General features: G+C 46.1%; 1 protein-coding gene across 5 annotated transcripts in view; it reads left to right on the plus strand.

Moving 5' to 3' along the window:
• Tiam2 (TIAM Rac1 associated GEF 2) overlaps positions 1 to 26,223 on the plus strand; it is a 234,998-nt gene that overhangs the window by 159,874 nt on the left and 48,901 nt on the right. For all 5 annotated transcript variants that reach the window (XM_050135807.1, XM_050135806.1, XM_050135809.1 and 2 more), the window contains 6 exons: positions 1,158 to 1,316; positions 2,596 to 2,700; positions 3,478 to 3,556; positions 6,143 to 6,235; positions 7,018 to 7,281; positions 24,280 to 24,383. In XM_050135807.1, coding sequence (XP_049991764.1) covers positions 1,158 to 1,316; positions 2,596 to 2,700; positions 3,478 to 3,556; positions 6,143 to 6,235; positions 7,018 to 7,281; positions 24,280 to 24,383 — 804 coding nt within the window. The remainder of the gene's footprint in view (positions 1 to 1,157; positions 1,317 to 2,595; positions 2,701 to 3,477; positions 3,557 to 6,142; positions 6,236 to 7,017; positions 7,282 to 24,279; positions 24,384 to 26,223) is intronic.

The raw sequence follows: 26,223 nt of genomic DNA on the forward strand, positions 1-26,223 counted from the left end.
TGGATTCTTCCCCTTTTCTGGCCAGGCCTGTCCTTTGGAACGTCCTTATTATATCGAGTTTGTCTTTGCACGGTGTGTGTTTAAAGACGTGCATGGCATTAGCAGTAAAATAGCCCATCCATACGAATGCTGCAGGTCTGAGCCTTACAAAGCAACGAGGGAGCCCCATTCAGTATGTCACGTGTCCCCCATAAGACATCTTCATGCACGTGGGCTCCCTTGCTCATAAAAGCTCGTTTTAATTTATAAATATCAGTAATGAGAACAATAATTCCTCTGGCAAAGTGGTAAACTGAAGCTTAGCAAATCAAATTTTATTTGTTTTGAGATACGGTTTGAATTCGTCAATAAGGCTCAGACTGAGGTCTCGTCTCAGAGGTCTCCCGTTCTCTGCTGGGATTAAAGGCGTTTGCCAACACATCCATCCAAATTAAACATTCCTCCACCAGGCGACTATTGTCTGGTCAAGTAGCAGCACTGGAGTTTGGTTCACCGTAGTGTTCCCGCAGGGATCTAGCTCGAGGAAGTACTTGAGTTGCTGAGTGCATCGTTGCCATGCGTGTCATCCGTCTGAGCAGTGTTGGCTCACATGAAGTGATGGGCTGCGATGGGGAGATGTAGGAAAATATTCTGGGAAAGTCCTGAATCAGGTGGTATGTTTGGGGATGATTCCCTGACAAATGGCCACGTCTGACATAGCAGGGAGACAGAGAAGATGTGCTCTGTACTAGATGTTAGACTTAAGAAGTCTAAACAGGAGAATGAAGGACCACATTTGCAGAGAGTTGAGTTTAGACCTGGGCTGGGGCACAGTTAGACATGCCCATCCCTGTGGATGAGGACCTTGGGAAGCTGGAAAGGGACTGAGGATTAGATGCACGGTTCCCCGTGGCCCTTCTCCACCAGGACTCTATAGCAGTGAGACTGAGCTGTTCTGAACTGCCCCCGTGTCAGAGTGGAAGGAGCCTCTGTTCCTGGGCTTCGGCTCCATCTGCATAGAGAGAGGAAGAGCCAAAGGCCGCCCCAGAGCAGTGTGAGAGGCCAGTGTGTGCAGCGTGTGCAAAACTTATGTCAACAACTACTTACATGAAGGCAGCACTCTTCCCCGTGTAGCTTCTGTTTTTCTCACCCGACCTACGCTTTCTCACCTGACGCAGGTCCATGATCTGCATCTGTATGGCTCCACGGTAGACAGCGCGCTCCGAGACAGCACATGGGAGATCCAGACGTACGTTCACTTCCAGGACCATGACGGAGTCACTGTGGTCATCAAGCCCGAGCACAGAGTGGAGGATGTGCTGACGTTGGCGTGCAAGGTAATGGGTTTTGCTGTAGAAATATATACTGCTCAATAGAGAGGATCAGTGATGCACTCCTGGCTTCTGGTTTTGAGGGGAGCTTAAGACCCAACTTTCTACACGGGGGAACATATTAGCATTTTCTAGTGAGTTAACTCTGCCCACAGACATATTTAGTCTATCCCTAAAGTTGCTGTGGCATCCGTTTCTGCTCACATTGCTTAGCAATGAAGTGTTCTGTGTACTATTAAGTACGTCACTCAGTGCCGTTCACGGTCACTTCATGGGCACTTAGGAGATGACGGTGAATCATTCTTCCAACTGGACTTTATTCCCAGGGTGAAGATGAAGTAGATCAATCCATTCCGCACTGGCAGGTCTGATGCCTTTAGACCACCAGGGGTCGCAGTAGAGCTGAAAGACTTAAGGGACAGGAGTACATGGGAATACATACATGGTGAAGAGGCGTACAGAGTTTGCTGACATTCATGATTGGCATGAAGAGTATTTTACTTCTCTCTTATGCTTGGCATTGAAGCTTTAGCGTCCCGTACACTTGTGTATGCAACCGTGTGTTTATGATCTCAACTGCTCCTCCCCCCAGTGTGTAAGCCTTTTCTTCAGAAAAGCCTGGATATTAATCTGTTTGGGTGATTAAAAACGGACACAGTGACACATTCTCTGAGTGTTATGAGGTGTCAGGGGCAGGAGGTCAGCTAATCCTGCCTGGGGCACAGGCCTGAGGTCAGTGCTTTGCTGTTGAAAGTGAAAGAAAAGATGGAAGAGAAAGAAGGAGGAAGGGGTGCATGCCTGCGTGTTTCACACACCCACAGAAAGAGAGAGAGAGAGAGAGAGAGAGAGAGAGAGAGAGAGAGAGAGAGAGACAGAGAGAGGCAGAGACAGAGAGAGAAAGGAGGAAATATTTGAACTTCTACATTTTCATTTTGAAAATACTCTGAAGTGTGAAATTCTGAAGCCCATAGAACCTAAACCCATCTTGCAAATCTCTGTTCTTTCATGAGAAACAATTTAAAGGTAGCGACCGACAGGAGGAAGAGCTAGCCGATCTGACGGGAGATGGTGGTGTAATGAAATGCAGTTCCTCAACTTCCTAGTGGTGACCCTTACCCTCTGTGGTGACGGTATTAGAGGAAACCTTCACAGTGAACTTTGACCCTTCTTCCATAGTTCCATTCGCTTTTTGAGATTTTGGCAGTGGTTGGTCGTGAGCCTCCTGAACCCGCGTGATTTTAGGACAGAGCAATTAGACTCCGAGTAACCAATCGTTTTCTTGCAGTTGAGACAGTTGGAGCCCACTCACTACGGCCTTCAGCTTCGAAAAGTGGTGGATGGAAGTGTCGAGTGGCATGTGCCCGCCCTTTGTGAATACATGCAGGAGCAGGCAAGTGGAGGGTTGAAGGTTGAGAGGGACTGTCCGACCGTGTCTGCGTCTGACCTCACAGCCCAGGCTGGCCTCAAACTCCATGTGGAGCTGAAAATGATCTCGAGATTTTTTTTTTTTTTACTTTACATACCAACCCCAGTTCCATCTCTCTCCCATTCTCCCATCCCCCACCCCCACCTGCTCCCTATCCTACCCCCATCCACTCCTCAGAGGGAGTAAAGTCTCCCTTGGGGAATCAACAAAGTCTGGCACACCAAGTTAAGGCAGGAGCAAGCTCCTCCTCCCTGTATCAAGGCTGAGCAAGGTATCCTACCAGAGGGAATGGGCTCTGAAAGTCAGTTCATGCATCCAGGATAAGTCCTGGTCCTATTGCCAGCCCACCCCTCCCCAATAAATCAAGCCACATAACTGTCACCCACATTCAGAGAGCCTAGTTTGGTCCCACGATCTTTAGGTTCTGACCCTCCTGCCTCGACCTCCCGAGTGCCTGGCATACAGATGTGTGCTGCCACACCTAGCCTGTGTGTGATGCTTGGGTTTACACCCAACCGAGGCTTTGCACATGCTAGGTGAGCAGTCTCCCACCCAGCTCAGCACATTCCCTAGGTCTCTGCATGCTCTTAATTCTCAAGGCTGTAATTTAGGGGCAGACTTCACATTTGGTGTTTGCTTCGTAAAGAGCTCTCACGTAAGCAGTGCGGTAATCTTCCCGGGGAAATCGTCTCAACACAATGCTGGGAGGTTGTGTGACCTTAAATCCGTTACCTTCCCTAGGTTTATGACGAAATTGAAGTTTTCCCTCTCAATGTGTATGACGTGCAGCTAACCAAGACTGGGAATGTGACTGACTTCGGTGAGTGTCCTGAGCTCTCTCCTGACCCTGGGAGCTTGCCTCTCATCCCACCTTTAGTCCCCCTCCTCTCTCTCTTTGTTATTATTTATTGATTTTAGCAGAATGGACTGGTACATATCAATATTGGGGGAGGTGGCAAGGCAGTTACAGGAAATAATATCAGAGTTGGTAAGGAATGTGACTCGCTGGTGGTAGTGCCAACATAAGGAATTAAACTGTGCTGGGAACTAGTCTGAGGTTCACCCAAGGGTCAGACAAAGCTTCTTTGATCCATCTGTTGATTTTTGTCGTCATACTTGTCTGCAGTGCCTGATGAGGCCAGAAGAGGGCGTCTGATCCCCTTATGTTTGGAATTACAAGCAGTTGTGAGCGGCCCAACTTGCATGCTAGGAGCAGCAAGTGCCCTTAACCACTGAGTCATCTCTTCAGCCCCACAAAACTTCTTTTCATATTTCCCCCACCCTTTCGCCCAGGATAGAAATCTTACCTGCCCTTCAAGAACACGTGGCTGATCTAACTGGAATAAGCCCAATCTCTTTGTTTATCTCCCTTTGACCTGAATTTAACAATGAAAGGTCAGAGTTGGTGTTTAACTGTTTTCCTGGTCTTTATTGAAACCCAGCTCTAAGGTCTCTGTGGAGTTTGCTGATGTCTCAGAGGGCGCCTCAGCCTTTTATTGCCTTTACCAGAAGTCAGCAATCAGATGAAGGCTGGTGAACGCCTCCGCAGAGGCTGTTTTCTCACGACAAAAACATTGTCGCAGCCTAGATACCTGCTTTAATTCAAGTTGCTAATATGCAAAATTGTAATATGTGAAGATTCCATTCTTTTGGATTGTTCTTAATTCTATGATCAGCTGTGTTGGTTTGTTTTGAGACAAGGTTTCACTTTGTAGCTCACACTAGCCTGGGACCCCAGAATATCCTCAAAACTCTTAGCTTCTCAAATGCTGGGAACCACTGTGTCCACCATAGGCTTGTGTTGGTAGGTTATAAGTTGGTTTCGCTTGGAAACTCTTTTTGCCTTTTGTCTACTCCTCTTGGCATTTGCTCTGCTTCCCATGGTTATCACGTCTGCTTCCCATGGCCGCCATGTCTGCTCCCCATGGTTATCATGTCTGCTTCCCATGGCTGCCATGTCTGCTCCCATGGCCGTCATGTTTGCATCCCATTTGCATCCCATGGCCGCCATGTCTGTTTCCCATCTGAGTGAATGAGTTTAGTCACAGATTCTTTTGCCATGGCTGATCAGGCTTTGCTTGAGGCTTAGAGAAGACATGGGGGAAAGAGGACATTTTCCCCTAACCTCCAGGAGCTAATAGCATTGGGGGACCCAAATGTGGAAGTCTAGTCTCCCCTGTGGCAGTGGAGGCAGTGTCTGAGGGGACGTCGTTCCAAGCAGGACATGTACTGGGTTTTGCATGTCACATCTACATAAAGCACTGGCTCCATTTGGGCAGTTTCTTCACCTTCTCTTTCTGTGTGTATGTACATACATGTGCGTGTGCGTGTGAGAGAGAGAAGAGGGGAGAGAGGGAGGGAAGGAGGGAGGATATCCAGGTATGCATAAGCCAGGGCACAAATGTGGAGGACAGCGGACAACCTTGAATTATATCCTTGAGTATATGTTTTAGAGACAGGATTTCTTTGTTGTTTTTCCACTGCATGGGCCAGGCTAACCGGCCTGCGAGTTTCCAGGCATTATTCAATCTCAACCTCCTGAAGGAAATGTTGGGTTACTGGTGCCTGTGCTGTGTACCTGGCGTTTTTCGTGGGTTCCGTGGATTCGAACTCTGATCCTTATGCTTGTACAGCACGTGCTACGTTGTCTCATTACCCAACCCCAGTCTTTAACCTTCTCGAAACACCTCATTACATTTCATTTCAGTAAGAGTAACTTTTCGTCTTAACTTTATAAAAAAGCACTGAGGTGCGGTAGAAGTAACAAACGTTATCTGCATCCTTTATCCATGGTGACAAGTCCGTTGTGTCCACGAGTCACCCTCACCATCCATCTCCAGATCTCTCATGTGACAGAGCTGGAGTTTTGTGTCCCTAGGAGGCCAGCTTTCTCCTCTCCTTCCCCTGCTCTTGATAAGTGACATTTTACCCTTCATCCTTACGAATTTGGGAACCCTTTGATGTTTGTCTGTGCCCAGCTTCTTTCACTTGGCATCAATGTCTTCAGGGTTCATCCCATTAGAGGATGTGCCCGAATTGTCTTTTTGAGACTGAATAATGTCCTACCACCTGTATACATCACATTCTGTTTGTCCTTAGTCTCCTCATTAGTCAGACAGGCTGTTCCCAGGAGCTGGCTGTTAGGAACGTGCTGCCATGGACAGACACAACTGTTGATTAAGGTTGCACACTCCTGTGTCTAAACCCTCCAGTCTGGGTGGGGTTCCTCTTTTCCCCCCACTCTTGCTAAATAATAGCACTTTCAAAATGGTGGTAACCTGACTTCTCAGCAATGCTGCCTTGACAGGAATGGATGTTTACTGATGCACCCCAGCCTAGGCTGGGGAGATAAAAGGAGGCGAACTCACACTCGCTCTTCTCTTTTCTCCCTTCCCCCCCCCCCCAGGGTTTGCAGTCACAGCTCAGGTGGACGAGCACCAGCATCTCAGCCGGATATTTATCAGCGATGTTCTCCCCGACAGTCTGGCATACGGAGGAGGTCTGTGCGGTGCTGTGTGTGTGCGCTCTGAGTTTCTAACTGTGAGATGCATCTGCCCCATGGGCTTGTTTTGCTATTTTTTCAGATGAGGAGGATTCATCCTGGAGTTTTTGAGAAAGAGTTTTTTTTGAAAATGCATATGTACATATATAAAGCATGTGTGTGTGTAAAGAAAGAGTATTCATACAGATGTGTGTATAAAGGCAGTATCATACAGATGTGTATGTGGGAGTTCTTGGGAAAGAATTTACTTGAAAATTTATATATGTATATATGAAGTATTGTATGTTTATAAAGAGTATACATACAGGTGTGTGTAAAGAGTATTCATACAGATGTGTATGTATATAAAGAAAGTATTCATACAGATATGTACGTGCGAGTTCTTGAGAAAGAATTTACTTGAAAAGTCATATATGTATATATAAAGTATTTGTGTATAAAGAGAGTATTCATATAGGTGTATGTGTAAAGAGAGTATTCATACAGGTGTGTGTGTCTATAAATAGAGTATTCATAAAGATGTCCAGATAGAGGGAAGGAAGGAATGTGTGAGACAGGGAGAGACCCAGAGAAAACACTTGATAAGCTGTTCCCCAGACTGTGTTACAAGCAGCTGCCTAACGCCAGCTCAGAGCTGAGCCTTAGCTTAAACATGTGCGTAACGCTGCGTTTTCCACCTGGTCAGTGGCTGGCACTTGCTGCTTGCTTTCTTCTTTAAGATGCATCTCTGTAATCTCCCTTGCCCTCTTTCTTCCTGTTTCTCCCTTCCTGGTTCTCAGGACTGAGAAAGGGCAACGAGATCATGACCTTAAATGGGGAAGCTGTGTCTGACCTTGACATCAAGCAGATGGAGGCCCTGTTTTCCGAGAAGAGCGTCGGGCTTACCCTGATTGCCCGGCCCCTGGACAAGAAGACAACCCTGTGCACATCCTGGTCAGACAGTGACCTGTGCTCCAGGGACTGGAGAGGTCAACCACCCTCTCCCAACCAGTCCCAGCTGCTGGAGGAATTTCTGGACAACTTTAGAAAAACCTCCACAAACGGTAAGGCTGTGTTCTGTCTCCATCTTCACTTGGCACCTTGATTGCAAGCCCAGATTGTAGAAGATACTACTCAAAGATTGCTTCCTCGTTCGCTAGGACAAGAACACAGGTGCAAACTGAGAGACATTTACCAGGAGTCCATGCAGTTTAGCAATTAGAACAACTTCAGAAAAATTCAAAGTAACTACTTTTTTTTTCTTGCGCAAAATAGTCTTTAAAACCACAGGCTCTTTCAAAAACTTTTCACCGTATTTGGCCTTGACATTGCCTGTAACCGACGGCAGGCATGAGCCTGCATAAACCCCAGTCTCAGGAGACTATGATTTCAGTCAGCGGAGTGTAAGGTGAATCCATTTGCATTGTTCTGTTTGGGTCCTGGAACATGGTGCAGGGTTGTTGTTGTTGTTGTTGTTTGTTTGTTTGTTTCTATCAGGAGGACTAGTCTCTCAGAAGCAGCAAACTCTGTAGTTCACGGGCTGATTTGAGAACTTTGCGAAGCTCCATGACTGAAGCGTCTGCCAGTATAGTTCCTCCCATGTGAAATACCCGTATGGGGAACCACGTGAAGCAGATGTTCTCAACTTGCTGTTTCCACCTCTCTTGCCTGTTCTCTTAGAATCAGAGGCCGTAGCTGACCACCTGCCACTTCCCTCTGTTGTCATAGAGAGTCCAGGTCAGCTTTCCTAGGAGCATAGGGGGTGGCTCCTGATCTTGGGAACACCTGAGCAATTTTTCCACACTGTCCTGCATTGCTAATGGATTTGCAATAGGGATCTCTGCGTGTTGACCAAGAATGAGTGCGAAGAGCAAAAGAGAGACCATTAGGATGGAATTTAATAATAGAGCAGGCTTGCGAGGTCATCTTTGGAATTAAGCATCAGATTGTAAGATTCAACAAGGTATCTCATGCTTTCTCTTCCTCTTCTAGGATGCTGTTCCCATCTACAATATCATGAGGTTGACTGTTGGCATAGAAAAGTGGGTGTCATGAAACAGAAATTATGACAGAGCTAATTAAAGGGTGTTGAATATGGGACCATCATTCAGCTTACCCTAGGCTGCTATTCTGACCCTGAATGGCCTGTGTTATGTGTCCATTGTTGGATTGGTTATTTTTAAGGAACACTCCCTACGGATTGGTTATTTTTAAGGAACACTCCCTACCTGCTATTCCTCTGTGTTTTATCATAATCAGAAGGTACTGCATTGCAGAGGCAGTTTTGAGATGTATCCACTGCCGCCTTCAGGTGGCCGCTGGAACTGAGCCAAAAGTGCACACAGAATCCTTCAGTGGGCCGCTTGCTCGTGGTCCTTCTTCCCTTCCTGTCTCTTCCCTACTGTGTGGTTGCTCTCCCAGTAACTTCTGGAGACTCGTCCTCTGCTCAGACCACCTTTGTGAGAGCCCTGTGGTGTCCCCAACTCTGATTTGGCAAGGGCTCTCAGCCAATGACTCATCTCCCTTCTCTTTCTGTCCCAGCTTCCTCTTTAACTTAGACTGTTTGGAAGCCAGGCAGGATGTCTTTTGTCACCTGTATCCTAAGTACCACATGGAAGGCTGAGGCAAGACGACTGTGAATTCCAAGTCAGGGTGGGATATATAGCAAGACCTTGTATCAAATTAAATAACAATAATACCAAAAAACCCTTACTTAGATTTACCTTACTGTGAAATAGAAAAAAAGCAATCCCATTGTCCTATTATGACATTAAAATTTACACAAATGAGCATTTAAGTAGCTTTGGAGAAGGGATTTTAAGACAACTTTGGGCTGTCCTCGGAGCAACCTCTTTAGTGTGTTAAGTCAGACATGTCCCACCCATGGACATGGCTAGAAGGGACTCTGTACCTAGAAAGGAGGGAGGGAGGTAAGGAAAGCCCCAAGTCCATTCTACAGAGGCTGGGTCTCCACCTACTGATGTTTCTGAAGGATAAGACTGACTTTTTAAAAAGGGGAAACTGGATGAACCCCCTGTGGAGTAGGGAGAAAGATGTGTGCAGTTGTTGGGGGCATATTTGACCATCTCAGGGAATGGATGCAGACCTTTTCCTGCTGGGTGTTGAAGGGAAAAGCCCTAGGAACAGGCTGCATCTGGCTCGGGGCTCTGGCCTACTTCTGGTTTTAGTCACATGTACAGACATCTACACCGGTCTCTTATTTGGCCTCTAGTCATAGCAGAAAGAAGGGTAGTCACATCAGGGGGAGGTGGAGAGAGATCACAAAGGACATGGGGGCTAGTCTAGAAGAGGTATCCTGCTCATATTTGAGACTTCTTGATAATTAAGACAATTGGTTAAATGAGTCTCCAACTTACCCCCTGAGTTTAAGAAAGACAGACTTTGAGAAAGCCCCTTTCTGAGGCACTAGGTCTCTGCACCGCAGGAGGAGGGTCTCTAATGAGTAGTGGAACCATTCTCTCCCCAGCCCCACTAAGCCGAGATTCTGAGGACCCAGTGAGATAATGTGTCACATAGTTATTAATACGGCTGGTATCTCAGGGTGTCCACCAGTTAGGGATTGAGCCCTGGCCTACCATCATCCTCCAGAACTCTCCGAAAGCGCTGGCACTTGGTTAGCCTTCCTCTTTTGGTCCTTGCCCCTGCCAAGGACACATTGATCCTGTTAACACTGGGAGTCGCCTTGCTCTCATGGCTCTGGTCCCACAGCAGAAGCCACAGGGCCACCGTGTTTGAGCGAAGTACCTTTGACTCCTCAGGAATGAATGAATGGCTGTTTGATTTCTGCCTTACATATTTGAATTTCCATAATAGTTACCCATTCCAGGGAGAGCAAATGCCCACAGGCTATATTTGACCGGAGTAGAAATGCTAATAAAGAATTTTTACAGAGAGAATTTTATCACTGGAATTCACCCCAAGAAGGCCAGTGTTATTTTTGACCCAACAAGGACACCATTGAAGGAGTTGGGCGTCTCCAAGCTGTTTGTGCTCTGATCCTGTTAATGCTGTTTTTGTGATTTATGCATGACGTTCCCCCCCCCCCTGGTGTTTGCTGGCCCTTGAGCAATCTCAGCAGCTTTTAGCAAAGTCCTCCTGGGCATAAAGTTTGTGAATGAAGATTTTTGCAAACATTAGACTCCCCCATGGTTTTCTCCATGCAAACAACTGTTACTGTGGCCTGGAAGTGGTGGTGGGCATTGGGGGAGATGTGGGTAAAGGTGTTTCCTATGTAATCTCAACCAGATATGCCGAGGCTAAAGACAGGGCCATGGAAAGAGGTTGACAGTTTTGCTGGGGCCAGGCTGTGAAGCCTTGAATTCTGGAAGCCTATGAAAGAGCTGAGAACTGCCTGACCTTCCCTAGCCATTTGAGGGACATGGGACATGTTTGCTGGCCCCTTGGCCTCTGGAATGTACCTGCCACAATGTCTACCACTGTAACTTCACTGCCAATGGTCATCAAGAATTGTTACTTTGCTGATCACAAGTCTTCTTGTGAACTCCTCTGGGGATGATGTGACAGTTTCCATGTTGAAATCAGAGCAACTGTGTGATTGCTGCATGAAGCCCTCCCAGAATTGGGTTCACTGACGTTCCCTTCTGGAAGAGATGAGAGCTCTGGAGTGTTGTAATAAGAGTGGCGGGCTACGTTCCAGGCACCTGGCCACACCGCTAGCTTTATATCCAAAATAATTACACAGAAACTGTATTCTTTTAAACACTGCTTGGCCCATTAGCTCTAGCCTCTTACTGGCTAGCTCTCACATCTAGATTAACCCATTTCTAATAATCTGTGTAGCTTACTGGTAAGATCTTAACCTGTGCCTGTGTCGGGTGGGAGAATCATGGCAACTGCCTGACTGGGCTTCTTTCTCCCAGCATTCTGTTCTGTTTACTCCACCTACCTAATTTTCTATCCTATCAGAGGGCCAAGCAGTTTCTTTATTAATTAACCAATGAAAGCAACAGATTAGAAAGAAGTCACTCCCACATCACTGGAGGGCACGAGGCTTTGCCTCACTGCTTGGATATACATATAAGTGGTTAACAATTGCTAAGAAAGTTTACCAGCATCTTTAGCAAAACCTGATTGTGTATCATTTCCCTGAACATCAGATGCCTATACACTATACGGTCCGAGTAAAGTCTCCAAGAGCTACCTGTGGGCTGTGCCACTCTCAAGAGGCCCGAGTGTTATGCCACACGTGGTCTCACAGGCAAGCCAGGTCGCTAATGGTGTAGTTCCCGGAAGCCTTTAAAGGGAAAGCATGGTGGCTGTTCACACACAAAGAAGAATCAGTCCTCGCTCTTCCACAGTTACTTCCAGTGACACTCTCTCACTTCTGCCCTCATTGCTCCTCTTTGGTCCTCGGCCTGAAGGTGAATCCTCTTCTAGTTTATTCCGCTATCTGAAGGAACTGACGCCTTCAAAGGCAAGCAGGAAGCAGAGAGGGTGAGCCCGCCTCCAGGATATACTTCCTCCAGTGAGGCCGCACCTCCTGAATCTCTCCAAATAGCACCACAAACTAGAGACTCAGTGTAAACATGGGAGCCTAGAGGGAATCAACTCCTGTGCTTAATCCTGAATTCAGGAACTTCAGTTTATGCTGTGGGATAGTTCTCTTGTGCACTGTAAAGATTTGTCACTTGTATTAGTTTAATAAAATGCTGATTGGCCAATAGCCAGGTAGGAAGTATTGGCAGGGCAACCAGACTCGGAGAATTCTGGAAATAGAATTCTCAAGTTAGATACAGAGGAAGCAAGATGAGGATGCTTTACTGGGAAAAGGTACCAAGCTACATGGTAACATGGTTAAGAATTATGGGTTAATTTAAGTTGTAAGAGATAGTAATAAGCCTGAACAATAGGTCAAACAGTTTATCAATAATATAAGCCTCTGTGTGTTTCTTTCGGACTGAACGGCTGTAGGACCAGGTGGGACAGAAACTTCCATCTACACCTTTAGGTTCGTAAAATGAGACATGTGACTTCCTACCACAGTAGAAGTACAAAGCATCTACTGAGAAACCAATGTCTTTAGGAAAATAGACCCCCCATCCTTATGTTACTTCATGTTTATTATGACAGTGATTTGCTATGTATTCTAGGCCTACCTTGAACTTGATCTTCTTGTATTTCTCTGTTTCTCCCCAACTCCATCCTAGAATTATAGGTGTTTGCCACCACGCCCAACCAATTTTCCTTATTTTCTTCTTCTCTTTCATGTGTTTATTGAACAGTAGTGGGTGTCTGTTGAATAACAAGGCCTGCTGACAAGGAGCAGTGGAAATAAACAGTGAGCTGAGCTGATAGAAATCCTCACGCACAGGGAGCTTGGCTGTGTCTCAGCCCAAGGAAACAGAGAACAAGTAAACGTACAATACACTGTAAGGAATATGAAGAGACAACAATGGTCAGGGCAAGAAGGACAAGATCAGGGGTGAAGCAGGACAGTGTTGTCATCTTGACACAAGCTAGGATCAACTGAGAAAATGCCCCCATAAGACTGACCTTATGCAAGTCTGTAGAGCATTTTCTCAATTGAAGATTACTGTGGGAGGCCCTAGCTCCCTGTGGGTGATGCCACCCTTGGGCTGGTGGTCCTGGGTGCTATAAGAAAGCAGGCTGAGCAAGCCATGGGGAAGCAAGGCAGTAAGCAGCATCCTACATGCCTATGATGGCCTTTGCATCAGCTTCTGTTTCCAGCCTGACTTCTCTTAGGGATGGACCATCTGAGGGCTGTAAGCTAAAACAAACCCTTTTTTTATTTGATTATTGGGGCGCAGGGGTTGGGGAGTCAGTAAACTTTGGAAATGCAATTGCAACATATCATTTCCTCTCACATCACATTTAGGGGAGTTAGTTTGTTCCTATGCAAGTTACCCAGTTGTCAATCCAGAGTCAATGAGCTCCCACTAGTTTAGGTCAGCTGACTCTGTGAGTTCCCCCATCATGGTCTTGACCCTTTGTTCATATTATCGATCCTCCCTCTTTTCAATTGTACTACGAGATTGTACTGGGAGCTCGGCCCAGTGGTTAGTTGTGGATCTCTGCATCTGCTTCCCTCTGTTTCTGGATGAGGGTTCTAGCTTCTCTGGGGTTGTGGACTGTAGACTGGTTATCCTTTGCTTTATGTCTGATATCCACTTATGAGTGAGTACACACTATGTTTGTCTTTCTAGGTCTGAGTTGCCTCACTCAGAATGATTGTTTTCTAGTTCTGTCATCTGCCTGTAGATTTTAAGATGCCATTTTTTTTTATTAAGCACTGAGTAGTACTCCATTGTGTAAATGTACCATATTTTCTTTATCCGTTTTTTAGTTGAGGGGCATCTAGGCTGTTTCCAGGTACTGGCTATTAGAACAATGCTTAGCTGAGCAAATGTCCTTGTGGTGTGAATATGCCTCCTTTGGGTATATGCCCAAAAGTGGTATTGCTGAGTCTTGAGGTAGATAGATTCCTAATTTTCTGAGAAATTGCCCCATCAGTATGATTTCCACAGCAGCTGTACAAGTTTGTACTCCCACCAACAATGGAGGAGTGTTCCCCTTACTCCACATCCTCTCCAGCATAATCTGTCACCAGTGTTTTTGATCTTAGCCATTCTGATCAGTGTAAGATGGTATCTCAGAGTTGTTCCCTGATGGCTAAGGATGGTGAGCATTTTCTTAAGTGGCTTTCAGTCATTAGAGATTCTTCTGTTGAGAATTCCCTGTTGACATCTGTACTCCATTTTTTTTAATTGGATTATTTGGTAGTTTGATGTCTAGTTTCCTGAGTTCATTGCATCTTTGACTTGTTATGAAAAGGTTTGGCACAGTTCAGATCATCTCAATTTGAGACTTGGTGGTAGCTTTGAATTCATTCAGTTGGAAATGGGCCTAGGAAATTTCTCTTGTGTGTCTACTGCCAAGAACTCTGGCCCACTGACCTCAGAACGGGGAGAAGAATGCCAGCAGAATTTCTGGAGCAGTAGGGTCCCTGCCCTTGGCCTCCCATGTGCTGGCTGTGGAAGCTGGGGTTCCCAACAGTAGCTAATTTCTGTCTGGCCTAGCCTACTTACCCTTCCAGCGCACCCCCCGGCCAGCTGCTATTTGTGTATCTAATTCTAACTTTCATGTTTCTATAGAGGAATAAGCATGTTAAACTTATGTGAATTTTTGGCAGATATTTAGCACGATTTTTTGATAGTTCATTGAATTCCATCATGTGTGTATGCACAAGTGTATATCCATCACGTGTGTATGTAGTGTATGTGTGCATCTGTGTACGTGAGTGTACATGTAAGATAGATACCTTCCTTGCTTACCCTTCACCCTGTCTTTTGAGGCAGAATCTCTCGTTAAATTTGGATCTTGCTGATTCTTCAAGGGTGGCTGGGCAGCAAGCTCCCAGCGATTCAGCTGTCTGCCTCCCCCATGCTGGAATTCCAGCCACACATCCTCCACGCAGCTCCTATTGCTGTATGTGTCCTGGCAAACCTGACCTCAGGTCTCCATGCTCGTGTGGCAAGCCTTTACTAGCTGAGCCATCTCTTCAGGCCCCAAATCTCACCATTTTTACTGGACAAACATGGTGTGCAGAGGGGGCTTCAGAGGAGGAACGGTGGCTTCTTGACCGGAGTGCCATCACCAGGTTTGCTTGGCCACTGAACCCTTAGCTACACGCTTGTGTTTTGATCTTCAGGAGGTCAGAATGTATTCATTAGAGAGGAGAGGAAAACCTTTTCTGGCAGGTTTACATGATGAGGTATGGATGAAAAGTGGCTCTTTTGTTTTGTTTTAGGTTGGTGGGAATAGAAGTTTGTAGAAACTGTACCTATGCCTGCTTCTGTTTTAGGATTGCGTTCTATAGGAAGAAGGGAGCTGCCTCTAGGCTATGGGGAGGAGAGCCCAGGCTCTCTGTGTTTTCAGCCCTGAGAGTGCCCTATTTGCCTGATATAGGAGTCAGTTTGCTGCCTTGCAGAATTGCTCTGTATGTTCTTGCCATCACTTCCCCGTGACCGAAAAGCCCATTGACAGTGAGGGGTTTGAGGCACTGCAGCCTCTGCTTCAGTCGCTACATCACCACAGTGAGTAAACAGGCACTGTGACAGGAAGGCTTTGAGGACTCCTTTTAGAATCCAATTTTCATTGTGTGTGTTGTATGTGCGTGTGTGTGTGTGTGTATGCCATGCGCATTTGCATACCTTGGAAAGCAGAGGTGAGTGCAGTTATAAGAACTCTGTCAGCATGACATTAAGAGGCATTCTTGATTAGAGTGGCTGTCAGAGGCGGTCAGCAAAGCCTTCCAGATTTATCAATCCAATGTCATGAAATAGTGGGGAGGTGACCTCAGGACATCTGCAGTGAACTGCATCCCACATCGAGGACTCCAGGCTGTCTCGTGGCTGTGCCTGGCAGAGAACCAGGTGGTCTGGCCTCGTGCGTCTGCCAGCAGATATCCTCAGAGTAAGCCAATGCGACCTGGACTGGCTGCTCTTCACGTCTGCCCTGCCATTTCTGCCATATCACAGATAAACCCAAACCACACCTAGAAAGGGGCATTAGCTTCCCTATCTCCAGGGTGGGTCAAATTTGAGCATGTGTTTGAGTTAAATTGGTGGCAGCAGCATTTATAAAAGGCTGTAGGTTCTGAGCAAGGACTCCTGGTTCCAGCTTCTGTGACTGTGCACACAGTCCTCTATTTCCTGTTCCCTTCTCTCCAGATGAGGCGCGGGGAAGCCAGTTAGGACTTTTTCCTCCCCAGCTCTAATGTTCATTTATTAAATAGGATTTAAGGAACAATTTAACTTCTATCACAATGCCCATGTTTTATAAAAGTTTACAAAGTCAAAAAAGCAAAACATTGGTATTTTGGTCTCGCTGCAAATCCCTTCACCTCTTTAAATAGTGCCAGGTCCCGATGACTGGGAGAGGTGTTGGCTAAGACTATGATAATAGCAGGCTGTCTCCGTGCAAAGATCACACGGCCCCAGGAGCTCTAATTATCCCCCGCTCGGTCTGGTGGAGGAGAGACATGTTATTATCCTCACAGCTGGGTAAATCAAGGCACAGGCACATGATGTCACTGGTAACTTGGACAAGGTCATAGTCAGTCCTAGAGGACACCATGGTGCTGTTTGTCCATCCATGTGGGAATTGTCTGCATTTTTACAACTTTTCCTTTATGGAAAATGTCATGTAAAGCCTAATCATAATCCTCCTGGTGGTATGGCAGATGCAGAGGGCGGGACGGGTGGTGGTGGCTCTTGCTGTCTTAGCTAGCAATGACAGTCAGTAACCACCTGCCCGGTGGTGTTTGGGATTTCTCTTCTTGGCAGTGAATTGTTGGAGATCCCATTGTTTACAATGATAGCTCCAAAATATCCTTTCTTGTGCCATTTTGATGGTTCATAGTTGTTATGATTCTGTGCACAAGAGACCTTGGCCAGGGAGAGCTCATGCCATGCAGACAGAACTTACAGAACTTGGGAAGTTTTATTGGGGGAAGGGAAGGGAGAAGGGAGATAGATAGATAGATAGATAGATAGATAGATAGATAGATAGATAGATAGATAGATAGATGAAAAGGCAGAGACAGAAAGAGATGCAGAGAAAATGAGGAAGAGAAAAAGAAGTAGGTGGAGTTTCATCTATTAAAGGGACAGCCTGCCTTGCATGTAGCCATGACACAGGGGTGACCACTTTGCTAGGTCCCCAGGGGGCAAGGCCAGGTGTGCCAGGATGCTAACAACAGTGACCCTCACTAACCCTATAACAATGTGGCCACATTTCCTGCATCTTGTTCTTAGCGTTCCCTTGCAGGAGATGCACCATGATGCACAGTCAGATAAGTATACTGAATTTTTATATAATAATTTTTATATAATAATAACATGTAGCATTAAATGGTTTTTTGGTTGGGCAGTCAGGTCAGTTCTTGCTTAACCTTGAACGGGTCAGTTCCATTATTTTTCTCAGCCTCTGAAACGTGTGTTTATTATTTCCTTTAAGTGTCTTATTGCTATCCTGTTACTTGGACAGTTGGCAAGTAATATTTGCCTGGATGGTAGAGCACAGTAAATGTCTTTAATGAAAGGTGCCATAGGCCACTGCGCTTTAAAGTAAAACTTGAATAAAACTCAGGGAATCTAAATTAGTTACAAATAGCCCCGGTTATATGAAACTCATAGACTTCCAACTAAAATGGAGGAGCTTCCCAGCATTCTTTGCAAATGGACTCCACATTTGGTGTGTACTCTGCGCTGCCTTTTCATACACCGGGTTAGCAGGGAACTGTGGGATAGCTGGGCTGGCTTGGAGGACTCTCAATTTTGTATGTATAAAGAGCTGTTGGTTAGCCGGCAGCTTTGACTTACTCAAATATTGATCTTCTCTTCAAATTGCATTTGTAGTTGAGGAAGAAAAAAGCAAAAGATGCACAAAGAAGAACTGAATGAGATAAGATTTCCCTGGTTACAGTGCAGAGTGAGACCAGAGTTCACACAAACTGTTGTCTGAATGCCAGTAGCTGATGAATGCAAGTAGATGAAGGACCTCTCACAAGACTCAAATTAATCTCACATGTTGCAGGAAGCTTTTAGGATTTTCATTGTATTAGTTTTCTTGTTCTTATGTCAAAATACCTAAAAAAAAAAAAAAAAGCAGCCTAAGGAAGGGTATGCATTGGTTTGTAGTTGATCGTGACCATGAAGATCCGGTGGTTGGAGCACGGTGATCCTGTTGCATCCACAGTTGGGAAGCAGGGAGAAAGAGATGCTGGTGCTTGCTGCCTCTCTCCTTTTTAAACAGTCTAGGGTCTCGACCCATGGGGTGGTACTAACTGCATTTTACAATAAGTCTTCCCACCATGACTAGATTAATCTAGAAACTTCTTAGAAACATGCCCAGAGAGATCTGTCTCCTAGATGGATCTAGATCAAGACGCAGAGGAGAAAACATAAAGGAACTGAGCCAAGGATTAGCGCTGTTTCTAAGTAAATGTAAACCACCTCTTGGAGGCTGCAGGGGCCTTGGCCTCTCCACAGCATGCAGCATACAGTGACCAAAGGGAAACATGACGTCCGCTTGTTTCGTTGAGAACGTTGCCAAGAGGTTCTGCCTTATGGAAGTTCTATCACTCTGGCACCCCACCCTCCAATCCCATCACACCTTGGCAGTCTGTGATACAATACCAGCACAGGTCCCTGTGTGGCTGCAGTGCCAGGTGTGAGTGGCCTACAGATGGCCTTCAGAGTCCTTGGGTCTGCCATTTACAGATTGGAACACAACTTGAAGAGCTACAGATTGACTTGCTCTTTTCACCTTGTGGCTTATGTGGGCAGTCTACTTGGCCCTTTAGGAATTGTGGAGGTAGTTAATAATATAGTTTTATTTCAGGATAGGGAAAATGCATGATCAAAAGAGGGTCTTTGGACCTAACAGTATTGCAGTCAGTATACTATAATATACTTGGAACGGGAGTTGTTCAGTGGTGGCGTCTCCAGGACTAAACGGAAGTTGTCCTGCCTGCCCTTCCGACTGCGGATGACTCATTTCCACATTGAAGCAGAGCCTGTCCAAAGCTGTGACTGCCTCCCTCATCCGTAAGGGAGATTTGTATCACTGGCTGTGATTCTGGAGTCTGGGTTATCTCTAGCAGAAACACTGGCTTAGAGTTCTGGAAGCTCAAACCCAAGGTTAAGTCCAAGGACATTATTAGTAGGTTGGGCCTTTGACCACCCTGTGGCCTTGACCTCTGTATCCTCAAGTGGCAGGAGGCAGAGAGAAGAGTGTGCACACCCCTGAGAGTCATTTTCTGGTGCACTGACGTCATATCCCGGGGACCTCATCAGGTCCCGTCTCCTGGCATCATCAGGGGCAGTCCCTTCCCAAACATGGCTTCTGGGTTACACATTCACACTGTAGCGACTTCCATCATTAATTCCTCAAAAATGCAAGAAAATTACTGTCCTACAAGTTGCATTTGTTGTTTGTTTGGAGCACGGTGCTGGATGCCATCTGGGGTCTTTCCTTGAGTTTCATTTGTAGTTGCTGTTCCTGAGGACCCAGGGACCGTTCTCAACCCCCAACAACTTCAAGGCCAGAACCAACATTCCTTCCTGTCCTTGAGGCCACAAGCAGCCTGGAGTTAACCTTGTCAGTTGCCACTTGGGAGCTGTCCAGGGGCTGGAAAGAATGTGAGCCCTCTTCCTTTGCTACCCGGGACTATAGGACACACCAGCTATATAAAACAAACACAGCTGACTCCTCAAATGAGGCTTCCTTAGGACTAAGCTGCAGGGTGGATGCCTCAGGGATGGTGCTGCCCAGAGGTTCGCTTAGAGTTTCCCCTATTCCCCTGTTTCAGAGAATTCCTCCTTGTTCCTATCAGGGTTCACACGAGGTACTGCTTCTTACAGGACAGGAAGTAAACAGAGAAACCTACTTTCCTGCACATTAACTGATGCTGTCTTGCATATTAAATGTGCTAGCTCAGATTTGGAAGCGATACAATTGTAATCTTTAGATTAAAAGCACCACGTACGTGAATGGGACCGATCTCAACTTCGGCATTTCCTGGCGTTTCTATTTTTAAACTGGTACCCAAGATGCTATTCTAGCGCAGGTTTTGCCCTTTAATTGAGAAGGATTTGAGGCTGCCAGTGGCACTAATGGGGCATGTGCTGACACATAGCTCAGGAAGACTCTGAATTACTAGGTGTCGCCTACCTAAAGACTTGTGTTTTCCCTGCCTGTCTGTCAAGAACTGGCGGGCATATGGTATAGTAGAGAGGCAATGGCTTTCGGTGACAGACTGGCTGGCATGTCGTCCACCTCTAGAAAATACCTCTGATTTAAGGAGGAAAGGCAGTTGAGTATGAAGTCAGCACGGCTGGCTCCTGACAAGGTGCCTGGTGACCGCTCGGTGCCTGGCACCCATCTGAATGCTGGGCTCTCTAAATTGCGTGTGGAGGAGTAGACGCTCACGTAGCTCTTTGCGTCTTGGTTCTCTCACCTGCCAAATAGAAGCTCTTGCTGGCCATGTTAAATGGTAGGCTTTTCAATTTGCAAGCCCTCACCCCAGACTTGATTTCCACTAGGCACACAAGACAGACAAGGCCATAAATTTAACACATGCAGAAGTAGCTCTGTTGACGGGTTTACAATTTGGCTGTTTTTCATTATTGTTATCACGGGTCCTGGACAGCACTGGGTGCAGTGTGGGCGGGAGCATACACTTAGTGTGACCCTACAGGACCCCCTCCAGCATGTCACTGTGCTTGTCCTGATGAGAAGGCCCGGTCAGGTAAAACCTGGAATTAGGATATATGTCCTGACTTTAGCTGCTCTTGCCTAGGATGTGGGCAGCATGTGGGTGCGGCAGTTGGGTAGGCATTCAGTACCCAGCATACTTAAGCAGCTGTGTACACAAGCGCTCAGATTTGACCAGCCTACACTGTTTTTTTATTGCTGGTTTTCTATTCTTCCAGAATGCACTTCCCCCCTCTTTCTCCTCTCAAACAGCACACAGGGCTCGCTCTGTGTGGGTTGCACAGGTTACTACCCCATTTGTTGCTGTGGCAAGACTCCTTACAAAGGGAACCTAGGGAAATCTGAAGCTACTGCCCATCAAGTTGGGAAGTCAGCAGCCAGTGAGAGCCTGAGGCATCTGCTTAATTGCTTCTGCAGTCAGGAAGCAGAGAGAGACGAATGCTGGTCCTCCGCTTGCTGTCTCGTTATTCTGCCCAGCCTATTGAATGGTGCCACCAGCAGTCAGGGTGAGGCATCCCACTCAACCTAATCTAGAAACCCCCTGAGACATGCCCACAAGTTCATTTCCTAGGTATCTGTCAAAGTGATGACTGATACTAGCTGCCACATAGGTCACTGGTGAAGTTTTAGACTCTTGAAGGCAGGTTGCCAGCCATCGACTGTGTCGAGCTTGGCTCTCCTAGAGTCTTGCCAATCTCCAGGACAATGCTAGCTCATCATTGACATCCTGGGGATTCTATGTGTTCAGATACACTATGCCTTGTGACATCTGGATGGTGAGGCAGCTCTCAGGGATGTCTAGAGAACCCTTCTCTGGGTCCCAGGGGATGGTGCAATGAAGTTGGTTCCCATGGGCTAGCCTGCCCAGGCTTGCGTTCACAGAAAGCACCAGAAGTACCTACAAGCTCTCTGCAGTTAAGGAGATGAAGGTGGTGGAGCAGCTCCTCAGAGTGGACAGGGTCCTGACAGGATGTATATCCGTGTTCAGTCCCTGGGTACAAGCCACACCTTTCTCTTCCTTACCTGCGGCATGGTCTCGGGAAGTCAGTGAGCCTACGAGACCCATGGTGGCTGGGAGAGTCTCCCATAAGTTCCAAAGTTTTGTGAATATTCAATGGATGACTCAGAATTAGCTCGGCACCCACTCCCACACCTCCCATGCTATTTTCACTCGCATCCATCTGGCCCCTCAGGCTCCAGGGCTCCTCTGCCCGCCCTGGTGTGGTCTGAACTCTTCCTGGGACGGGAGACTGAGTCTTGTTTCTGTCCCCAGCATGCGGCACCTGCCAGGTGTGAGAGGGCTGCTGTCACCGTCTCCATTGTGAATAAAAACATGTACGACCTTTGTGTCACATTTCCTGTGCTTGATGGAGCTCTGGAAGTAACAGAGCCTGCTGTTTACAGGGTGAAGGCAGCAGAATGCTAATCCGATTCTGTTACCTAGGCGATGTACTTGCCCGTTGTGGGGCTTCTGTGATGTTCCTCTATTTTTCTTCGTGTTTCTCTTTTTTTTTGCCTCTATTTCTCCTACATCCTTTGCATTGGTGTTTCCAGAGACCTACCCTTTCTTTTGTCTTGTTTTGTTTTGTTTTTGAGACAGTCCCTTGAACTTGCTATGTTCAAGGATGACCTTGAACTTCTGATCCTCCTGCCTTTACCTCCTTACTGCTGGGATTACAGGCATATGCCTCCCTGCCTGGTCTATGTGGTTCCTAGGATTGAACTCAGGGCCTTGTGCATGCTTGTTACGTATTCTACCAACCGAGCTGCAGCCCTCTGAAATTTTTGGTCCTTTCGAGAGGATCTTTATACTTTCTGTGGGAGGTGTCATGTATGTGGGTGGTGTCATGTACGACTTACTAGGTGTATCCCAGTGACATCCAGTGACATCCAGGTCCACATCTGTGAAGACCTTTTTGGCCTGACCGCTGACCATCTCCTGCCGGAAGATCCAGTTTTATCTTAGCTTTGCCAAAAGTAGGCTTGAAATGTCCATGCCTTACCCTCTTTAGGGTTTCCCATCAGCTGAACCACCAAAGACACCAAATCTAGCATCTCTTCAGATGAGTTTGCTTTCTGCATCTTGCCACACTTTATAGAAGGAAGGGCTGAGGGCTGTCTGGGGTCTACCTCCTCAAATGCTGTCATTTCTCTGCCCATTTTATTTAATTTTTTACAGTTTGCTATTACCCTATTTTGTAAATATCTGGATCCTTCTACCTCATCTACTTCCGATTTATTTTGCTGCCCAGGCCTTACCCTCTTCCTGTATCTCAGGCACTGCTTTCTGTATACACATTCATCATAGTCCCTGATTGACTTTAGCTTGGCTTTTCTTAGCTGCTTCCCACTCATGGAATTCCCTTGTTGCCTGCCCATATTGGATGGATGGATGGATGGATGGATGGATGGATGGAGCGAGTGATGGAACAATGCACTGTTGTGTTGCTGTGTCCATGAGAATAGGGAGATTTTTCCTTGTGTTCATGATAACGTTGGTCTCCCTTGTCCAAAGGGGAGAACACAACAGAGTAAGGTGACCATAGTGGAGGAACTGAGGTTGAACATTCTTGCTTAGTGTTCCTTTTATCATGTAGTGGACCTGCTAGTGAGGGGTTGCTTCATGTAGTGATAGGGGTCTGGGAGAGGCAATCCCAGACACACTTGCCTTCATTGCTAATCAGGGCTTCCCCAGGGCCTGTTCCTGCCTTTGTGATGGGCACCACCTCACCTGGCTTGTTTAATTTTATAGTGACAATTGTCTGGAGTGTGACTTGGTGTCCATGCAGGGTGGGAGGAGATGCTGGAAGAGGCAGGGAGAAAGAGAACGCGGAACTGTAGATTTCTGTGGAAGACTGGGATGCGTTCTGGAGACCCCTACGCCATCTTCAGTGCGAGTTGAGTGCTTGCATCCTTCCGCACCAGTCAACGCTGAGCATCTCCAGGTCTTACAGCGGCTCTCTGCCCAGTCCTGCCCGACAGTCCCATTGTCACTTAGTTTATTTTGGAGCTCGACCTACTCAGATGGTCTAACTACTTGTTGTAGCTGCCTGGGATCTGAAACCATCTGGTTTTTCCTAGCTGGGGAGGGGGGGGAGTCTATCAAATACCAGAATTGGAAGGAAAACCTGTGCCGTTTTTGTGTAGAGGCAGGTCTTTCCATCTCTCTGGAATTTCATTAACTTGAAATTGAGTGGAGAGAATTGTTGAAGCTGGCGTGTATATATAATAAGTGTAGGCTTTAAGACTCACCACCAATACAAGGAGGTTGGCAAGGGTTTGCTCTCAGGATGAAGCTGCAGTTGGTGCCAGAAATGGAATCACACTCGCAAGTGAACAAGTTTTGACTTGCCAGTGGTGTCTGTGGTATTACGTCATTTGTTTTCCAAGATATCCCTGGCAATTTTGTTCTCTCATAGCCAAAAATAGGGAGCTACCAACAAAGGTCATTGCTGTTAGGTTTCTGGTCCAAAGGCATTATTGGAGTTGAGAGCCTAGTGCAGTGGTTTGTGCCACATCAGGAGAGGTGACAAGGCAGGGAAGCTATTATTATGCTCTTCTCTTCCTCCAGAAGCCCCTGAAAGTGCTGCTGTCAGCAAGGGCCCAGATCTGTCCCTGCAGGCACCAGCTGTGTGCATAGGACAGACACACTGCTGTCTTTAAGGATGGCTATTTCCTTCTCATCTCTATTTTTCTCTTAGGGTCAACTCTTAAGGCAGCCATTGCTGCTCACTGGAATGACCATACCTTTATGTCTTTTGTCCTTGTTGTCTTCCCTGCAGATTTCAGCAATGTCCCTGATATCACAACAGGCCTGAAAAGGAGTCAGACAGATGGCACCCTGGATCAGGTGTCCCACAGAGAGAAGACGGAGCAGACATTTCGGGTAAGATGTTGGCCCAGGTCATAAGCCAAGGGCCAGGCAGCCAAGCGCTAATTCCTACCAGTGCCTGAGGTTGGGGATATAAAAGATGGATTTTCCTATTCCTGGGTCCACTAGCTGATGCAAAGCCTGTGTCCTTCTAAATATTGAAATCCCTATGTAAGTGTGTGTACATACTTTTTGATTTGTTGTTGCTGTTTTGGTCTATGTATTTGTTTGTTTGTTTCATTTTGCTTTGGTTTTTGAGCTAGTTTGAACTGGTCTAGAGCTAACTGTGTAGCTCAGGCAGGTGTCAAACTCACAGTGACTCATTTGGCTCTAGCTCTAAGCACTGGGATTACAGGTAAATAACGCTACACCCACACCTGTTTGTTCCTTCTTTTAAAAAAGTTATTTGTCCTGGGTGTGGTGGCACACATCTTTAATCTAGCACTCGGGAGGCAAAGGCAGGTGGATCTCTATGAGTTTGAGGCCAGCCTGGTCTACAAGAGCTAGTTCCAGCTCCAAAGCTACAGAGAAACCCTGTCTTGAAAAACCAAAATGAAAATTTATTTGTGTGTTTGTGTATGATATATGCCCATGTATGAGTACACTTGCCCATGCATGCTCATATGTGTGTGTGAATGTATTTGAGTGTGAGTGTGATGTATGTCCCTGTATGAGTACACTTGCCCACGCATGATCATGTGTGTGTGCATGTGTGTGATGAATGTTCATGTATGTGTATACTTGCCCTTACGTAGGCAGAGACTGCTCTTTTTTTGTCTCACCTGCCTAGACCTGAATAATATCACAGAAATTATATTAATTACAACACTGTTTAGCCAATGGCTTATGTTTCTTATTAACTAACTCTTACATCTCAAATTAACCCATTTCTATTAATTTATGTATTGCCATGAGGCTGTGACCTACTGGTAAGGTTGGTAAAGTTCCAACACTTTTCTCCTTTGGCAGCTACGTGGCAGCTCCTTGATTCTGCCTACTTTCTCTATATATCTCTTCTTGAATTTTCCACCTGGCTTTACTCTGCTAAGCCATTGTCAAAACAGCTTTAATAATCAACCAATAAAAGCAACACATATACAGAAAGACATCCCACATCATCTCTCTTTTTCTGTCTAAATAAAAAGGAAGGATTTAACTTTAACATAGTAAAATTACATATACAAAACAATTATCAAGCAAGAATTATAGTTAAAATAATTCTTTGAGACTATAAAGTTTGACATCTAATTTATCTTTTATCATAACTAAGGAAAACTATATTTGTCTTCAACTTCACCAAAGATGCCAGAAGGATATAATATTTCCTACATAAACAGGAAGTACATTGTAAGCAACTTCCAAACTCTAGAATTGACAGAGACATCTCACTGCCTGGACAGTCACCCAAAGTTCTTCTATAACATTGGGATATCCATCTTCAGCCTACAGGTCTATAGTATCTGACAGACTTTTCCATGAAGCAAGAAATTTGAAAGATAGTTCCACCTATATTGGCAGTTTGTCAGTCACTTTCTCTGTGTCCTGCAGAATGTCTGACAGACTCTTTCATGAAGCAGGAACCCTGAAGGACTGTCTCACCTCTTTTGACAAATTCAGTAGTCTTTTTTTCTGTGGGTCCTGCATGTCCATTTCATACAGCATAACATCAAGAAGTCCAGGCAAAAGCAGTTTCTTGCCCAAATGGTTAGCCTTGTCATATTGAAGGCAAATTCCATGGCGAGTTTCTTCAATGCCTATCAACCTCTCTGAAGTAATTGGTGCTGCCAGAAACAGACATGTCTCACTGTTGAGAAAAGTCTTAAGTTCTTAAAACCTTTTAAATGTCATATTCTGT

Source organism: Alexandromys fortis, unplaced genomic scaffold (assembly GCF_014885135.2).
Source record: "Alexandromys fortis isolate MF-2015 unplaced genomic scaffold, M_Fortis_MF-2015_v1.1 scaffold_23, whole genome shotgun sequence".
Classification (NCBI taxonomy): domain Eukaryota; kingdom Metazoa; phylum Chordata; class Mammalia; order Rodentia; family Cricetidae; genus Alexandromys; species Alexandromys fortis.